The sequence below is a fragment of the Borostomias antarcticus genome (assembly GCF_949987555.1).
Source record: "Borostomias antarcticus genome assembly, chromosome: 7".
In the NCBI taxonomy this organism is placed as follows: domain Eukaryota; kingdom Metazoa; phylum Chordata; class Actinopteri; order Stomiiformes; family Stomiidae; genus Borostomias; species Borostomias antarcticus.
In genome coordinates, this window is record NC_140240.1 from 24,100,050 (window position 1) to 24,120,310 (window position 20,261).

The following is a 20,261-nucleotide window of genomic DNA, read 5'->3' on the forward strand; positions in this document are numbered from 1 at the left end:
TCCTCCTCAGTGTTACTGGCTGTGTCCCACTTCCACGCTGACCTCACCTACCCTTCCCCACGTGAGTCAGGATTTGATTGGTTAACACGATGTGGCTGAATGTCCACCCCAGCCAATGTTAGGACAATCTCATATCACTAATAATCCTCTCATGTCCTGGTGAATAAATTACCAAGTGGCTAGTGGTAGGACCTAGGGGTTGGTTTGGAATTGCCCCCCCCCTCCCACCCTATAGCCTCGTGGGACCATCTTGATCTAGCGAGCTCACATTCTGTTTCTCTCCGCAGATTAGTCTGGCCTTCCTCCTCTCTCCAACAATTATTTTAGGTGGGAGTACCTGCCCTGACAGACTGACTCCTTCAGCCAATTAGCGTACCAAAACCTTTGCCAAATCCAGTCAGAAGAATGGCAAAAACGTCTTTTCCTCAGAGAAAATCTGTGCATACTCTTGTTCTTGTTTAGTTGTTGTTATTGAGCCTATTTCTACAATACTGAACTGTGTTTATTCTCCTAACGTTTATGTTACCGATCGTTCCTTCAGGAGCCTTTTTTGCCAGCGGCTTGTATTTCATTTTCACGCATCAACTACAGGAACCAATCAGGGGCTGCGTTCTACTGGGGCAGCAGAACAGCAGTCAGAACACAGTCCCTGATTGGCCCGGTCACAACGTAATCGGAGAGAAATCATTTGAGGTAGACGGAATGCCAGACCGAGCTGCAGAGAGAAACTGAATGTTAGCTCGTGAGATCAGCAGGGGTCTCGAGAGTTATCCCCACACTCTCCCGTGTTCCAAACCTGAGCTCAGGCAACCCCACCCTACTCCCCTGCCCCGCCCCTCCCTCCCAGGTTGGACTGAAGGAGAGTGTGTCCAGTGGGAGACTGCTCTATGTTTGCACTGACCCCTCGTTGGGCAGGCAGCCAGGGTGTTTCCCTCCACAGCCAATCCCCATGTGGCTCAGGAGTGGGCCCGTTGGTCCTGTCTCTCCCAACTCGTATATGTGTCCTCTTCCAATATATATTCATAAATATATGTCATTCACTGGACAAATATATCAGTAGTGTTTGAGTTTGCTACATAGTTCATGCACTGTCGCTGAATAGTTTTGGCGTGTTGTATTGACACTGGCCACTCAGAAATGGTCTTAACTAATATTTTCTTAAAATGACTCATCGGCTGTTCTCAGGGATGGCTTGGGTTGTACTCACTGGTTTAACAGAATTTTGACTCACTTTTGTTTTGCTAACTAAGCAGTCCACTTTGGCACCATAACCCTACTTCATTTGAATTATTTCTCTTGTACCCATTTACATTGTGCAACACTCCGTTTTGGGCACTTATCTTTGACACAATTTGAAATAGCCAATAGTTAACATGTACCGTCCTTCAAAACTAAGTAGTAGTGCATGCATGCGTGAAGTTGTGTTTGGAGTCTTGTTATATGGACAGCATATCATTTCCACACCTATTTCTCTCTTTCCTGCTTCTTGCAACACTTAAAATGTCCACAAGGTGGTGTCATAGTTATTTGGAGACTGATGGGTAAACAAGGAACTCGCTCTCAGCCATCTAAGCAGTCCTAGAAATGTTTTGTTTTTTTCAGTTGGATGTTGTTTATTATGTTGGTTGATTATTGTATTTGTGTGATTATGTTTTTATGACAGTATTGATATTAACGCATTTGTCTGAATGTCTAGCATCAAACGTTTCAATAACTTATGACAGGTGTTTGTTTTTTTCCCAGAAATTCTAAACTACCATGTTAGTCACATCATGTCATGTGTTTGTCAGAGATGTCTGGACTGAGGTGAGACGTCACCTAAAGCCTAATCTATACTTCGTGAGCCACATTTTGGCTCATGGCTCACGGCTCATAGCTCTGTGCATTTATACTCAATGAGCCTGCCCTGCTGTGTCCATGTCCTAAGACTACAAAGTAACACAATCATGTTATGTTGTTACCAAACAGGAAAATGTTTCTCATCTCCTAGCAACACAGAATGCTTCGTCTCTCCAGGCCAGTCAACCAATCAAATATGTGTGACATATAATGACGCGGTGTGAGCCGCTAGAAATTTGAGGTGGTACGAGCCAAGCGGCTCACAGCCTGCGAGACGTTCCAAATGACATCAATCAGCCAAAATTTGTGGCTCACGAAGTATAAATTATGCTTAAGGGGTAGCCGGTTACAGCCATACTATAATAGCATACAGTGCTCTTGACTGACATGGCATTAATGATGCGACAAGAAATGATTGTCAACGTCCCGTTATCTATGTATAGTGCCAAGGCTTGTACCATTGTGTAGCTCCAAGTCGTGTTTTATTCCCTCCCATGTATTGTATTTCTAAGTTGTTAAAGAAATGAATTGTTTTAGGGAAATGGTTTTATATGTACCTGCGTCTCCATGTTTACAACCCTGAATGTCATAAGGAAAAAAAAAAAGAAAAAGATTTGGGTCAAGGTTCAAATCTGAACTGAGATAATCTCAAACAGTTTGTGGTGAAGTCATAGAGATTAATGTTTTTATTCCATATCTGGGAAGACAACATATGCTGTAATATAGAATGTTCTTCGTGTTGGATTGTTGTCAAAAAGGACGGTTGTACATTGGCTTACACATGTACGTCAGCATGTTTGTACAACACGATAGGGGTGGGTCAGAATGGGAGGAACTGTTCCATGGGAACAATATTAACATTGCACAGTCGTTTTGCAGTCAAACCACTGTACGTAACATTTCCCTGTCCCTTAATCAGAAACGGTGGCCATTGTAAGGCCAGTGTACCACAGTCCAGCACTTTATAGAGAAATGGATTGACGTGTGTGTGCAGAGTCATCCCTTTGGTTTGGCCAAATTGGGATGGACGGAAAGAAAAAAAAGATCAAGAATAAGAATTGGAGGGAAGGGGTTGAACCTTTAATGTTAATCATTTAAAAATCAACGTATTGAGAGAGGATTATGAAGAAGAGCAACAGGTTTACTTTGTCTACCACAGATACTGTTTGAGCGGAATGTAAGTGAGGTTGAACGGAATGTAAGTGATGTTGATTCGAATTTGCAAAAACATGCCCATAAATATTTTCACATATATTGTACATTTCTTTTTTCTTTTCCATACTTAAGACTACAAGCAAAGCACAGTGCATTAAAATAACATTTACATAACGTTGAATAACATTACACCATTAATTTCCCCCCCTTGTAGTAATTAACACTCATTCCAGTACTTTGAAAAAAATACAGAACATGTCAAATTGATCATAAAAGACTAACAAACATGTCAAACTGATCATTTCAAAGACAGAACAGACAGGTCGTCAATGTGAGCTCTTTAAATATTTGTCACGCTCAGTAGTTGACTTGAGGCAGGAGCTCAGGAACGTGTGTGTGTGTACAATTCGGAGCTATGCCTGCCCGCCTTCATGGCACCGATGGTTATCCATATTAAAATACCCAGTAAGGATTGATGTGTCCACTGTCCACACAACTAGGTTCTGGATAAACATACAGTGAACAGGATACACAGGTATCTGTGTATCCACCTTCACCTTCAACAGCACTGCTACACCAGGGAGGACAGATGTTCCAGACGTAAAGAGCCAAATACAAACCCTGTATTCATCTCTACGGTACCAGCAACTTAGGAGTGCTGGGACAAAGGCCTGGTGTCAGGTGGGGCAGTTACTGTGGGTTCTACGCCGGGGTTCTCGCCCACAGAGCTAGGGGGCTGACTGACCCCCCAGTCAACAGGGACCATTCGACCCCTGGCCTCTCTTCTAAAAGGTCATCTGGCTAAATGAACCCCGCTTCACTCAACAGGTACCATGTGGAACACTGCAGTGAATGTTGCCAATCAAGAAAAAAAAACATGAATACGCATTTCTCTCTATTTTGACAATGCATCCGGGGTTCACAGACATTGGTATCGACGGTTATTAGCTTGTCGCTTAATGCTAGATTTTAAGCACTGCTGTCTGCGCCGTGCCGCAAAAAGACCCTCCACTTCCCAAACAGAATGTGGGTGTACATCATGGCATATGCCATGCTTGTTGTTATGTTTGTTTGTTGTAAACCCAGATGGGAAGGGTCAGTAGCCGGTATACACATTAGCACACGTTCGTATCGACTATATACGCGTGCATGTTTTGTATAGACTGGACCGTGTGCCATTGCTGTGTACTGTATGCCACTACTGTACTCACACAAGATCATAAACTCAGATTAACCAGAGGATCTTGGGCGGTACTAGGTTGCTGTGAGTGACATCTCTCTGATGCTAAGCTCCTGACATAGGCTGTAAAAACAACCTGCTGAACAAGAGACCAGAGAATGTTTCTCTTTAACCACAATTCGCCTTATTAACCTGGCAGCCATATTGGTCAGTCTGAAGTAATTGGGGGACCTGAGGTGAATAAGGCGAATAGCAAAGACTGGGCCTTTTCTTAGCTGATGCTACTGTTATAATGAAAACCAACCATATGAGAATGGCTATTGTCCAATCCACATTCACAAAGACACTATTAAGAAATGAAGTAACTCAATTCTTGTGTGTTTCTATAAAGCAACAGCAAAATGAAAGAAAATGAGACATGTTTTCTCTTCAATCAAAACAATTTACATTTACATTACAGTTTCAGTCTGTCAGTTTCATATGTATTCCATGAGTTTTTTCCTTTGGTAACTGATTAATGTACATTCCATGAGCTGCTGTTTTCACTGTAGTGAGCTAAGACGAAAGTTCATACAAATATTGACAAAGAGCGTAATAGTTACCACCTACCACAAACAAAAAAAACAGATAATATTAATGAATCTTGAGCTATTGAAAGAATCTCGTCAGTATTTATTTTCTAAGATATTATATTTCTATATCAACAAAATCATAAGACGATATTGCCAATTAAAATGATGTATGTGTGCATTATGTGAATGTGTCTGAGTGTGTTTAGGGTGAAACTGCTCAAGCCTGGACCTTACAAAGGCTGATGGCCGAGCCGTTGGAGAAGACCCAGAAGGCCGGGTAAACCGCCTCTGCAAAGGGGAAGACGAACGTGTGGAAGGGGTACGCCCTATCCGCCACGCTGTAGAACGTGGCCATCCCCTCATCGCAATCCAGCAGGACGCCGACGCGGCTCGGACCGGGGTTGACCAGCACCGTCTCGCTGCTGGCGTGCCAAGCCGACAGCTTGACGTTGAACCACTCGACGCACCACGACTGGGCGTTTCGCCCCAGCCTGCTGGCGGGGCCCTTGCGGTCGATGCTGTTGTAGGCCAGGCCGATGCCGACAAAATTGTTGCCGCTCATCTTGACCTCCCAGTAGTGGCGCCCCCTAGAGAAGCCTTTAGAGCCCAGCACCTGGGTGCAGACGGAGAACCGGGCCGGGCCCTCCGGGTAGGGGGTGGTCTCGTCCGACACGGTGGCCTTGGTGAAGTTCTCGCTGAGGGAGATGCGCCTATGGGCCGTCTTGGCGTCCAGGGTGAGGATAGCGCTATCTGGATGGGAGAAGCGAGAGAGAAACTAATTTAAATGACAATTAATAGAACAATAATAATAATAACCGCGCAAGGTTGGAGCTCGAGGCCCTTCCACTAACCAGGGGATGCCATGGCCAGCATGTTATTACTGGCCACCCCACTGCCCCCCCCCCAACTGACAAGCCCCAGTTTTCTAAAGCCTTGGTTATAGTCCCAAACGGACAAATACACGGACAGCTGCGAGCATTGCGGAGGCGTAGTAGTTCTGTTTATACTACTTTCTGGAGGACACGTTACACGCGGTATGTGCAGTCGTGACAGACTCAGCTAGCTTGCTTGCTGTGAACGACAGTATTGTAAGCCAGTGAGCTAGCTAGTTTACTCTGGGTAAGGAGGTTCTGATATTGAGATATTTGTCCACCAATAAATTTGGCAGTTTCTTTATTTATGGTGCATGGCAAGCAAAACCAGAGACAAAGTACTTTGGCAGTATGCAGGCAGAGACCACAGACTACTAGCAGCGCATCATCACTTGCTGATGCGACATTCAGAAAGTGTTTTGGGCAACAGTGTAGCAGAGTTGCTCTCTAGAAAGTTTAGCCACATTATGAGTACAAACCTAGCTAGAGGCTTTACCCGTGGTATATTGTGATTAAACAATGGCTCTTAACCAATCAGATTGCAAGGTCGGATCTACCCGTTGCATAATACATACAACAGCCGCTTGTGATAAACTTCTGATGTTGAAAAAATGTATTAAACAAAACAGTTTACAAAACACTGAAGCAAAAAAGATATTAAATGATATTACTGGCTGAAAAAATTGGAGGCACGCGGATCCTCTACACGTACAACCTCTAATGCTGAAATTTATGTCACACCCAAGATTTTCACGCCCCCAGACTAAATTATTTTTGGAAGTGTAGAACTAACTTGTTCCCACTAAACGTTATGTAGGCTATTATTTGTTTCAGAGAATTATTTGTAAATTAGCCTATTCAAATCATTATTATCTTTTTATGCCTGGGCGGGGGGCTTGGGGTGTCGGTTCCTGCTGCTTACATTGCAGAAGATCACTTCTTTTTGCAGCAGATGTGATGTTTGGAGGAATCTTTGGTAGATCTGAAACAAGGAGGAAAAAAACAAGTAAACTACTGGACAATGTTATACACCAGTATAAACTACTGGACAATGTTATACACCAGTATAAACTACTGGACAATGTTATACACCAGGGGTGCGTTCAAATTCAGCGAACATAGCGAACGTTAGCGAACTATTTTCCGTTAGCTTTGTGTTCGCCGCAAACGTTTGCTAACAGAAGCTAACAGTCTGGAGAGGTAGTTCGGCAGTAACGGAATGAGGATCACAATGGACCCAGGCTTGTAGCCTAACGGTATTTTGGAATATTGTTACGTTTATGCAAACTATTTGGAACGTTCATTAAAAGCCGTTCAAATGTGACCGTTTGGAGAAAACATATTTGCAACGAACGTTTGCCTCTATTAGCTGAATTTTAACGCAGCCCAGTATAAACTACTGGACAATGTTATACACCAGTATAAACTACTGGACAATGTTATACACCAGTATAAACTACTGGACAATGTTATACACCAGTATAAACTACTGGACAATGTTAAACAGTACACCTGTTAAATGGAACGCCTGCTCTATCCACATGTGCTTCTAAAAAAGTATAACCACACAAGGCCGACTCCATTTATGACAAGCAAGGCTCAACTCAAAACAGAAAAAAGTAAGCAGGTCACATGAAGAGTAGGGAACAGCATGTTATGATATTTGGAACGGAAGAATTGAGAAGACTGAATTTAGATTAGGGCTTTCACACTACATATTCTTAGCCTAGGGCTATCCTTTAGTTAACCCTGGGTTAATTTAGCCCCCTTTCACACATTGTTAACCCAGGGTTAACCTAAGCCCAGGAATATGATTCAAATTGTTCTACTATCTCTATGTTTAAATGTCTGTTGGAACATGCGACTAATGTTTACATTCGAATGACGTGTGACTAGCCTACTCCTATTAAGAGCAAGCAGCAACATTAGTTTGCTCTGAACTGACTTTTCTGACCAGAAACATTGCTGTTTCCGCATGCGATCTATTCGATATTGTTAAAATCTTTTATGGACATATTATTATTGTTTTAGTTAGCTATTATGTTGCCTTTAGTAGTGTAGTTACAACAATTTCCTTTGCCTAGCGCCTACTATAATGATGTGGCAAAGTTGTGTGATTGGACAACAAAAACGTGATGCAAAGTCCATTGTCTACTTTAGCCCTGTTTCACACTGGCACCTTTTAGCTCTGTGTTTAGTGGATTTTCGGGGGATAACCCCGCAAACTCGGGGCTAACCCTGCTCCGGAGCAGGGCCAGCAAGCCCTAAGCTAAAGTTGGGGCTTGCCCACTTTGGAATGTGCCAGGATGGTGCTGGTGTGAAAGCTTTCTTAGCCTGGGGCTAACAGCTCCCTTAGCCTGGGGGTAAGAAGGCTCTAAGAATGTGTTTAGCCCTGGGTTAAGTACAGTGTGAAAAGCTTTATTGACAAAGGATATGATTTTACCTGTATTTGTCTTGTTCCTAGGTTCCGCAGAGGAACCTTTGGGGTGCTCCTTTGGTGTGGGTGGAACCGGAGACTCTCTTGGCCCATGTGGTGGCTTCTTGTTATGTTCTAAAGACAGACCAAAATAAATTGTTTTTTTGTGTATGCTCACAATGCTGTTATCCAATGCCACATCACAGTTTGATTGAGTGGCTGAGTTTACATGGTCAAAACTGTGTTTTCAAAATCTTTTCATTTTCACAGGTATTTGTTTTCTTCAACTGCTACTTCTTCAACTGTTTATTATAGCATTACTTATCTCGTTTGTTCCTCAGACCACCTGTCATTTGACCTGTCATGTGGTCCGTAAATGTTCTCTGTTTTACAGGTATGGATTTCGACCAGTGAAGGAACAAGGACATCATGGGTTTATACCCACCACATTCCTACAACAAGCATGACAGATCTCAGAATATAATAGAAATAATCAGAGGTTGGTTCAATCTTAAATTGATGACTTACTGTCCTTATGATCTGCTTTTTTGTCAGATCCTGAAATCGGAAACAGAATCAATGTTACTGACCAAGTACTTACATTCACCAGTTATTTTTTCCTAGTGTGAAGGGAAAATGTGTCTCAGGTGAGCATTTCATTGTATACACAGTACCTGTATCTTAAACACGACAAATAAACCTCCTCAGATCCTTGAAATGACAATAGTTCCTGACAGACATTATGTGGCGCGTCATATGACTGTGACATTAACGGGAGCTGAGATATGGCTTACTTGGTTTTCTCTGCTGGCCAGCCCGGAGAGCTGCTCCCGGGCTGGGAGACCTAAAATGTATCGGAGGACCCACTGGTACTCCTGAAACAAAGACGGTGAAAACTTACAACCGCTGCATTTAAAAAAAATATTCGTTCTGTGCAGTAACAGTTGCGGAAAGGGGGGGAGGGTCAGACTTTGTTCTGTATAATACTCACCAAACCATTCAGAAGGAGGATATCCACAGAGCGGAACAGTGAATGTCTCACCTGAAAGAAAGATTTTAGCTTATTATAACATCCCTCTCCTTTCAACTGTTCAGCACTTGTGTCACGGCCACCTCCACTTTATGTGCCAGCCAAGTATGTAAGTATGACTTTGGATTGCGTATCGACTAAATAGTATTGGGATTACTGGGTTGAATATCAATTCACAATCCAACGTCATGCTTTTCACATCTCGCCAAGGGGGCGGGTTGGGGAATGTCGGCTGCTGCTGCTTACTCTTTGCAGCAGGTGGCTTGTATGGGGGGATACTTGAAGGATCTGAAAGAAAGGAAGAAAACAAAATTAAAAGACAAAAATAACTGGACAATGTTATACAGCAGTTGGATGGAACCACTGTTCCACTGTTAAGTAGTTCTTCTGGACACAGCCGTCAGACGATTTGCCAGACAATTTGTAAAGTTATGTTCAAATCGACATTTGATCCGAAATAATTTTGGGGGATTCTTGGGTTGGTCTAAACTCACCAGTGTTTAAAATGCCCATGCAAAGTTCTGCAAGAAAATTAGACATCACAACACATTCAAGATACAATTGCTCTACCACACAAACTCAGCCACCCATCCAACAGTGAGAATGTGTGGACACACACACACACACACACACAGTGGGGGTCTGTTGGTTGTTTTGTGTGGTGTTGTCCTTGGGCACGCACACACGCACGCACATACACGCACACACGCACGCAGGGGAAAAAAATAACTTTTTGGCTCACGGAGAGTCACCTGCCAAGGGGACTGTAGATGAAAAAATCTACCGGCCAAGTTTTTTTTTTTTCAGATAGCCTTCTGAAATCTAGTCGCCAATTGGAAATTTCACCTGCATTTGGCCGGTGGCAGGTGAAATTTTCAGCCCTGCACGCACGCACGCACACACACCTGGCTTGAGCATCTGTAGCCTAGCCTCTACGGGCTGTCTCATTATGTGGAGCAGATGCTCCCTCAGGGCAGCAGCATAGGCCTGGGAGGCGATCACAGCCTTGGAGTCCAGGTTTATCTTCGGGGTGTAGGGGTCAAAGTTTGCCTGAGAGGGTAGGTCAACTGAGGCCTGGATCAGAGGAAGAGACAGCAGTTAGGTCAGACAAGACTGGAGTATTCCAGTTAGCTGGGGACACATCAAGATTGGTACACAATGTTATAGAGGCATCTTGCTGAATAGTTTCTTTAAAAAGTCTTCACCAAACCACTCTTAAGTCTGGTTGTTCAGTTTTATGTGTCTATTCTAGTGAGTTTTTAATCTTCTTTTCATCAACTTACCAAGGGACTATAGATAAAAATCAGAATTGTATGGCTAAATCTGACACATTTTCCTAGTGTTTATCAATGTGCACTGTCCCTTTTTAAATAAACTTCAAACTTCAGAACGAGTTACCTAAAAGCCTCAGATATGGATCAACGGGTAAGAATAAACTCATTCCACAAGATCTACCGAAAGAAAACGCCCCCCTTCACCTGTAGAAACGCCAGGCTCTGAGACTGGCTCAGGAGGGCGTTGATCCGGTCCTTGGCTCCGCTTAGCTTCTCGATGTTCTGTTCGAACTTATTCATGAGGCCCTGGAACTTGGCCTGGCCGCTCTCCTGCTCGCGGTCCACGGCGTTGGCAGCCTCGCGCTCCTCGTGGTCCAGAATCTCCCGCATCTGTCGGTACTCACTTTCCAGGAACTGCTTCCTGTTCGACGCAGACTCCTGCGGAATGTGGAAATGGACGATGAATTTAGTCGGCAGAGACTGTTGTGTTTTAGGAGTGGGGAACTGGGATCATTCGATATTCCACATTTTTTTTTTTTCCTATATTATTTCTTCAAAACAATTGATATGTTGATGATATGTTAATTACATCACAATTCTGGGAATACTGGTACAGGTGCCTTATTTAAATTGTTGTTGTTTTTTATCTTAATGTCTTATATTTGGTGTTTTAATTGTTGCTTGTGATTTATGGACCCGAGTCTGCTAAATAAAGTTGATGATGATGATTTGTCTGAGTTTTTACCTTCAGCTTGTTCTGTAGCTCTTTCATCTGACAAACGACAGATTGGTTCTTCAGAATCTTCCCATCCAGCAGGCTCAACTTGTTCCTCATATCAGACTATAAAATAGAGAAGACAGGGTAGGCTTTGGTGAAAGCAATCGCTATCATAACAATACCCTTAGCTATTTTCATGTTAAGAGGTTGTACTATTACTAATGAATTGCAAAGGTGTTTTGTAATCCCATGTGGGATGGACCAATAGATGGCATGACACTTAAAGTAGGCCTAATAAAATCCATTCGTTCATTCATTCAACTCATAAAATCATATAACTTATTAAAAACAGGGAGATTAAACAGGGGACACCTGGGCACCCATACAGTACATAAAGAAAAGTTTTTAAAGCAGAGACAACGCACTCATCCTCATTAAACCAACCACCTCGTCTGACACCCATGTGAGACAACGTTAAAGAACTTCTCGCAGACCTCCTGCAGCGCCCGCTGCTCGTCGGGGGTGGAGAACTGACAGCCCTTGTGCGCCTGTTGCAGACAGTAGGCGCAGATGCAGCGGCCGTGCTGCGCGCAGAAGAAGTCCATCAGCATGCGGTGGTCGGGGCATATGCGCTCGTGCAGGTCGCCGAGCGGGTCGCCGAGCTGATGCGAGCTGAATATCGGGTTCTCCCGGTGCGGCCTCACGTGCTCCTCGCAGAAGGAGGCCATGCAGGTGAGGCAGGTGTTGACGGCTTTGACCTCCATACAAGTGTCGCACACGATAACCGGCGGTTTGGGCTCCTCTTTCTCGACCGTTTCCGTCACCTCCGCGGTCGTGGCTGGGCCTGGGTCGCTCTTCGTCGACGACCTCATGAACGTTTCCACCACCGTGCTCAGCACCGTGTTCTTCTTCAACTCCGGTTTGGTGGCGAAGTGCGTCCGGCACTGCGGACAGCTGTAGCTGTCCTTCCAAGTGGTGAGAAGACAATCTTGACAGAAGTTGTGTCCACAGGGAATGGTCACCGGGCACTCGAATGGACAGAGGCAGATGCTGCACGTCAGTTCTTCTTCCAGACTCATGATGGCGGTAACGTCCGCGACCTCTGCCATGGTGCTATCAGCTGCAGTGTGCTGCGTCACGCTGAGGAAGAAACGAAACTTAATTTACGATTGTGAGCTTTAGGTCCGCCTGACAAAAAACTACCTCCACTTGACTCGGATTAAAATATCTCGCAAAATATGTCACAGAAAATATGTCACAGAACACGTCAAGACTGTGCAAAAAAACAATATGACTAGTCGATATTGTGCTGAAATGAGAATACACCAAAAACCGCTGCAGTGATGGTTCTGTTGATAAACTGAAGGGTAGGCCTAACGTTAAAATGAAAACCTTTATGAACCGACTATTTTTGATAGGCCTATATGTGCTTTATTATAGTGAAACTGTTATTAAGGTACAGTACATAGGCTACATTGGAATAGTAGCCTAGTTAAACTGTAGGCTATTTTCAATATCGCCAAAACGGGTTAGTGCTAGCTGTTCTGGTTGTTCGCATATTGTGAACAAATTACACTTACCTGAGCTGGCTTTTGACAAGTCGTCTAGTGCTTGGTATCAGTCGACGTTTCTATGCTCTCAGTGCTGCCAATAATGCACAGGACAGGTTCCTCCCTAACTCCGGGCAGCCACTGTTGTGCGCATGTCCACTGGTTGAACTGAGCAACTCGTGGAGTGGGCGGATTTTAAAGGTCTACCGGGATGAACCCTGGCAACCTCTCTGTCTGTCTCTCTGTGTCTGTGTCTCTGTCTGTGTCTCTCTCTCTCTCTCTCTCTCTCTCTCTCTCTCTCTCTCTCTCTCTCTCTCTCTCTCACACACACAGGGTGCGATTTGTAAATAAATAAATAAAAAAATAAAAAAAGGTAGGCCTACATTTTCAAATAAAATTGAATGTCCAGAAATTGAACAAATGTAAACATCAGAACAATGGAAACGACTGTATGCTCATATTGTATTCTTATATATACACCCAACAAAGTGCTAAAAGAAAGGACAAACCATACGATGTTAGGTTATTGATCACAGTGCTATGAATGTAGAGCTATCCCGTCCTCATCATAGACCTTTAGACCTCATAAAAAACTAGAAAGTACATTTCCTGGAGAAAATGTGAGGTGGGCTAGCTGCTGCAGCTGTATGTAACAGCGTTAAAGAACTACTACTACTACGGACTGGGCAATCTCCATGCACCCACCGGCGAAGACCATGCTGGGCTGAATTGTGGGGTCCGTGGCGTGGATAGTGGCGTGGTGGTGAGACTCCGCCCCCTCAGGTCAGCGCCAGTCGGGGACAGTGTACCCCTCTCCGGGCCACCTACCTGACTCCACTGGTGAAGACCGTGTGTCTCTAGCCCACTCAGGGGCTGAGTTGTGGGGCCCGTGGCGTGGATAGTGGTGTGGTGGTGAGACTCCGCCCTCTCAGGTCAGAGCCAGTCGGGGACAGTGTACCCCTCTCTGGGCCACCTACCTGACTCCACTGGTGAAGACCATGTGTCTCTAGCCCACTCAGGGGCTAAGTTGTGGGGCGCGTGACGTGGATAGTGGCGTGCTGGTTAGGCCCCGCCCCCTTGGGTCACAGCTAGTCGGGGACAGTAGAGTGACCTCCGGGCAATTTCCATGCATCCACCACTGAAGAATGTGTGTCTCTAGCCCACTCAGGGGCTGAAAAGTGGGTTCTGTGGCGTGAATAGTGGCGTGGTGGCAAGGCTCCGCCCCTTTTGGTCATAGCCAGTCAGGGACTGTGTACTCCTCTCCGGGCTACCCACCGGCCCCCACCAGTGAAGATCATGGCTGCGTTCAAATTCAGCTAACAGTGGCGAACGTTCGTCGCAAACATGTTTTCTCCAAACGGTCACATTTGAACGGCTTTTAATGAACGTTCCAAATAGTTCGCATAAACGCAACAATTTTCCAAAATACCGTTAGGCTACAAGCCTGGGTCCATTGTGATCCTCGTTCCGTTACTGGCAAACTACCTCTCCAGACTGTTAGCTTCTGTTAGCAAACGTTTGTGGTGAACACAAAGCTAACGGAAAATAGTTGGCTAACGTTCGCAAACGTTCGCTATGTTCGCTGAATTTGAACGCACCCCATGTGTCTCTATTCCACTTTGGCTGAGTTCTGTGCTACCACATTAGTTCTAAAAGGGTGCCTGTACCTTTAAGAGAGGCTGCACATGCACACAAATGAAAAAAAAAAAAAGCAACAGCTGCCACCACTCTAATCCCAACTGACACTCTGATCCTAGACATGCTTCGCTTCAGACAGCTCTATCGCGAAAACTATAAATGTTACAGCTTATATATTGACACCATAGGAATCCTGAGAACTTGCAGAACTATGTTTAATATGTCCGTATAGCTTAAACACTGTAAGCATGGCGACAAGTTAGAAAAAGCAAAATTAGCAGCTCAAAAGTTAGTGCGGCACCATATGTTTCAATGGGGAGCGCAGTTGCCGAACAAATCGTCATACCTCAAAAATGGTAAGTCTTAGATATTTACATTGTACGAATCAGCACAGTTGTGTGAACATTTCGATATATTATATGTGTATGAGCTGTTAAAACTGTAGGCATAGCAACAAGTTAGAAAAAGGGTAAAAATGCAAAATTAACAGCTCAAAAGTTAGTGCTGTGCCATACGTTTCAATGGGGAGCGCAGTTGCCGAACAAATTGTCATACAGCGAAAACTGTAAGTCACACAGCTTAGATACTTACATTGTACGAATCAGCACAGTTGTGTGAACATTTTGATATATAATATGTGTGTGAGCTGTCAAAACTGTACGATTGGCAGCAGTTTAAAATCCGGTGTGTGGAAAATTAAACAGTTACACTGAAACACAGGCAAACGATCTTCCACTGTTTTTACTTGTCTGAGTCACTTGTGTAATAACTTCTATAAAGTCTGTACATACTACGGGAAGGCTGCTACTAGTAGAAGGTATTCTACTTTCCTGGCTCAACCTCCTCCACAACTCCACACCAGACATTCAACATTTTGATACGTTAGATAAAGCCAATAAATGAAAATCATAAGCTGTGAGGGAAAAGAGAGTAGAGTTTACATACCTTACATTGTCGTTGGTGTTAATAAAGTTTGAAAAAGAGCTGAAGGCGGGTAGCACGACCTTAGTCACCGCCATTCGATCTCTTGGACGTGAAGTTGGGTGACAGTGGTGACAAACTACTAACTTTTCTTGTTTTTTAACACATGACGGTCTAACAATATTAAAAGTCTCCCAAAATGAATGTGTTTACAGTACTCTTGTGTAACTCATTTCAGTTATCCCTGCCAATGGATGAAAAACCAGGAATATTTACGTTATTCTATTATCCCATACTCTGCCCAGCTCTCTCTATCTCTCTGCCCTAATCTCTCTGTCCCTCTCTCTCTCTCTGCCCCACTTTCCCTCTCTCTTTCGGTCTCACTCTCTTTCTCTTTAAGTGTATTTAAGTTTCTTACGGGATTTAAGACAATTTTGTAGTTGCAAGTTAATTTCTATCCAATCATAGTGTCTTGCGGTTGGCAACTGTGACGTCTTATAGAGAGATATGTTATCTCTGACTCAATGTGTGTGTGTATGTGTGTGTGTGTGCGTGAGTGTATGCTTATATGCACAGTAGTTAATGTACCTGCAAAGGCTCACAAATTAATACAAAATATTAAAACTTCACACATGCAAACATTGACAGTAGCCTACTTTGATGTCAAACGAACCTAACAACTAATGAAATACTGTAACACGTAACCAATAGCTGTTCAATTGATCAACAATCAATTATTAGTAACATTTTATTGCACAAACAACTATTTGAGCAGTTTCCTCATAGCGTGTAGTTCCATTCACAGTGAGCACTGACACACATGAAGATTACTAGTGTATGCTGTCACTTTCTCAGAATTATTCCTGTACCCCTTCATTCAGTTTTCAGCTTCACAAGAGAGCTCCCCACCCCCACTTCTACAACCACCACTACCACACACACAAACACACACACACACCTCTGTCTCCACTGAAATGTGACTGCCCTGTGCTGTACAAGCAAAAGCAGATTGTATTGTACAGTATCACTTTATTTTTTGTGTGATTTAAAAATATATATATTATATAACACAAACAAACAAAAATTACATATACATACAAACATACACACACACACACACACACACAAAAACATACACTCAACCTCCCTTCCCCACAGGAACCCTCAACCCACCCCTCCAAAATCACAAAATGTCATAATATTCCCAGACTCAATGAAAAAACTCACAGCTCTACTGCTGCTTCAGTGCCCGTATGCATGGCTTCCATAAATAAAGACCCCGACAAGATGTTTCCCCTGCTAGCTCCATGCATTTGAGTCAGTGACATGTTGGCCAAATCCACTGTTGTGGACACCCAGCCCAGATAGCAAGCGGATGTGTAATGATTCTGGGCCATATATGGGCCGGAACTAAGCCACAAGGGCCAGATCTGGCCTGTATATGGCCCAGATCCGCTTGCTATCTGGGAGTGCTAAGATGGCAAGGTATGTGGAGGCTTCCATCTCCAGGCTATCAGAGAGCCAAGCGCTGACCAACATCGCTACTGTACCTCATGGTCAGTTTCAGCCTGGTGGAATCATTAAATGATTTGGTAATAGGGGCTTCAGGAGAACGACAAGGAACCACAACCTCCAGAACTACTGACATCCTCCTAGCAACCATTCTCCAAAATAATGAGACAGCCGAGCATCCCAGACCATGGATGAATTATACAGTGTCTCTTTAATGTAACTGTACAATACAGTATCCTTAAAAAAAAAGTAATCTAATCTGGAATAAAGAACAATGATTTATTATTGATTTACGTATTTATTGATTATAAGGGTGTGCCGAGGGTTGAATGGGTTGGAAGGGTGGCGGGGATCTGGTTGGAGGGTTTGGTTGGATATTGTTTGAGGGGGGGGGGGGGGGGGGGGGGTTGCTGGTGCTGCTGTCAGTCCTCCTCAGTCATCCTTTGGGATGCTTGAGGAGCAGGTCCTGATCTTCCAGAGGCCGCGAAGAATTTACGAATCCCCTTCTTCTTCTTGGCCTTGGGGGCAGCAGTGGCCTCTTCAATGGCCTTGGGGGCTGCAGTGGCATCCTCAATGGCCTTTGGGGCTTCAGTGGCCTCCTCAATTGCCTTGGGGGCTTCAATGGCCTCTTCAATGGCCTTTGGGGCTGCAGTGCCCTCCTCAATGGCCTTGGGGGCTTCAGCGGTCTCCTCAGCGGCCTTGGGGGCTTCAGTGGCCTCCTTGATGGCCTTGGGGGCTTCAGTGGCATCCTCAAGAACCTTCTCAATGGCCTTGGGGGCAGCAGTGGCCTCTTCAATGGCCTTGGTGGCTGCAGTGGGCTCCTCAATTGCCTTAGGGGCTTCAGTGGCCTCCTCGATGGCCTTGGTGGCTTCAGTGGCATCCTCAATGGCCTTGGGGGCTGCAGTGGCATCCTCAATGGCCTTAGGGGCTTCAATGGCCTCCTCAATGGCCTTGGGGGCCTCAGTGGCCTCTTCAATGGCCTTTGGGGCTGCAGTGCCCTCCTCAATGGCCTTGGGGGCTTCAGTGGTCTCCTCAACGGCCTTGGGGGCTTCAGTGGCCTCCTCAATGGCCTTGGGGGCTTCAGTGGCCTCCTCAAGAACCGTGTCAATGGCCTTGGGGGCAGCAATGGCCTCTTCAATGGCCTTGGTGGCTGCAGTGTGCTCCTCAATGGCCTCCTCAATGGCCTTAGGGGCTTCAGTGGCCTCCTCGATGGCCTTGGGGGCTTCACTGGCCTCCTCAATGGCCTTGGGAGCTTCAGTGGCCTCCTCAAGAACCTTCTCAATGGCCTTGGGGGCAGCAGTGGCCTCTTCAATGGCCTTGGTGGCTGCAGTGGGCTCCTCAATGGCCTCCTCAATGGCCTTAGGGGCTTCAGTGGCCTCCTCGATGGCCTTGGGGGCTTCAGTGGCCTCCTCAATGGCCTTGGGGGCTTCAGTGGCCTCCTCAAAAACCTTCTCAATGGCCTTGGGGGCAGCAGTGGCCTCTTCAATTGCCTTGGGGGCAGCAGTGGCCTCCTCAATGGCCTTGGGGGCCACAGTGGCTTCCTCGAGGACCTCCTCAATGGCCTTGGTGTTCTCAGTGCCCTTGATGGACTCCTTGATAGGTTCCTCTGGGGTCTTAGCGGCCTGCTCCTCAATGACCGTGAGCGTGGTGAGCTCCTTGGTGGGCCCTCTAGCTTCACACTCCTTCTCCTGGTTCACCTCAGGCTTCGGGAATTTGAGGCCGTATTTACGGCCGAGGTAAACGTCAACACTGCAATCCATGGCCACAGTGTTCTCCAGGCTCTTTCTGCCTGGAGTCAAATGCTCATCAAGGTCCACAAAGCGGTCCGGCGACATCCAGACGTCTTGCTTCCCGATCTCGAGGTCCAGGTGGAACGCCCTGTGGAAGATCCGCATGCAGCTGACCCTGCGGCCGTACTGCTGGCACATGGACTCGGCCAGGGACTCGGGCAGCGGCTTGGCGAACAGCGCCCTCTCCATCTCTGCGTCCGCCACGCTGGGCTGGCCGGGGCTCCTCCTGGGCAAGCACACCATCATCCGGACGGGGTCTCTCATCCTGAGGATCTGGTCGATGATGAGACCCGCCATGACGGCCACCACCGCCGGGTCCTTCACCGTGGCGGATTTGCCGCACACCACTTCCAGGACGCTGTGCAGGCTCAGCAGAGTGAGTTTCACGTGGTAGCCGGGCGTGGGCAGGTTGCCACTGATAATGATCCCGGGGATCTTGCCAAGAGACTCGTGGATGATCACGCTCATCCTGATGCACAGTACGGCCAGATCAACCTTCGTCCAGTCGACGTCACACTCCTTCAGAGGGTTCACCCGGAGGACTAGTTTGATGATGATGTCGTTGATGAACGGACTGCTGATGAGGTACTGAAACGGGATTCGAACTTTTCCCAGCATCCTCTCCTGGGCGGCGGCCTCCGCTGGCGAGAAGCCGTCCGGGACCTGCTTTGCGACGCCGAGAGCGGCGAGGTGGATGACGTAGCTGTCGAGGCAGAGCGACCTCTTGGCCACCGCCTTCCGGAGCACCTGCTTCGATCCGGCCACCAGCTCCAGCTTGCTCGCGAGGCTCTTGGCGACCACGGAGACGTCCCGAAATCTGAAGAAGACGTTGGCAACGTCCTCGTCCTCGGTGAGCTTGACCCAGGTGAAGGCCTCCAGGAGTTTCACGACTTTCTCCAACAGAAGACCGACCTCGGCATTGATGTCCCTGTTGCCGTAGACCTCGTAGTGTATAAGCATTAGAGTTTGTATCAGGATCCTCTTAATGGTGGCGTATTGCACCACAACAGGCTTGCCATTCCTGGGGGCTTTACATATTAAAGCTGAGATCGGTTCACCCTGTTCCTGGCCATTCGCGAGTTCCTCCTGGGGCTTTTTCTGCAAGACAGGTTAAATGATGACAAAACAGTGAGAGGGGATGATATTTTATATATCTTTATATTTTGTGAGATGATATTAGATAGTGTTTCAAGTTACCTCCTGCAAGTTAGAACCGCTTGAAGGAGAGGCCTCACCCATGGATTGACCATCCATAGGGGCTCTTTTTAAAACTCTGTTGAGACAGAACTGCAAGAAACACCAGAATTACTTGAACGTCTTCTAATATAAATTATAAATGGCAAACTTTAAATCAAAAGAAATTCACATTATTCAAAAATTAATCTACTTACTTCAACGTGAAGAATGGAATTTACAGGTTGCTGAATAATCGTACAGTATACTGATGAAAGGTTGTCCGTTGATGTGAAATGAACTCTGAAACAATTTTCAACTCTTATACTCAACTAAGAATTATGGCCATTGTGATGTCATTCATTATTATGCGCACGGAAATCTGATGGTGCGTGTGCTGTTGTCATAACATCTTGCATTTTATAAACAAAGCCCAGTGGCTATTTATTATGAACTTCAGTTAATTCATAATAAGCCATGGCCCCTGTATAAATACACATTTCAACGTAGGGTACATAAAGACGGTGCAGAAACATATCTCCTAAATAACGGACTCGTAATATTACCATTTTAGCCTATAAAATGTGATTCTGCAGCCTACGTTTAGCCTACGTGCAGCTT

At 45.5% G+C, this 20,261-nt stretch overlaps 1 protein-coding gene across 2 annotated transcripts; it reads right to left on the reverse strand.

Annotated features, from left to right (window-relative positions):
* Nucleotides 1-12: 12 nt before the first annotated feature.
* On the reverse strand, nucleotides 13-12,742 carry trim25 (tripartite motif containing 25). 2 transcript variants are annotated; one of them, XM_084440882.1, is made up of 13 exons: nucleotides 12,637-12,742; nucleotides 11,551-12,196; nucleotides 11,084-11,179; nucleotides 10,543-10,776; nucleotides 9,970-10,138; nucleotides 9,559-9,585; nucleotides 9,311-9,352; nucleotides 9,026-9,076; nucleotides 8,829-8,909; nucleotides 8,563-8,592; nucleotides 8,062-8,169; nucleotides 6,541-6,600; nucleotides 13-5,496 (listed from the first exon to the last, which is right to left on the reverse strand). In XM_084440882.1, exons 2-13 carry the CDS (start codon nucleotides 12,163-12,165, stop codon nucleotides 4,964-4,966), a joined length of 2,046 nt encoding a protein of 681 aa, XP_084297008.1. In that variant the 5' UTR covers nucleotides 12,166-12,196; nucleotides 12,637-12,742; the 3' UTR covers nucleotides 13-4,963. The 2 variants fall into 2 exon arrangements, with proteins under 2 accessions (XP_084297008.1, XP_084297009.1); XM_084440883.1 differs by lacking the exon at nucleotides 9,559-9,585.
* Between the last annotated feature and the right edge of the window lie 7,519 nt (nucleotides 12,743-20,261).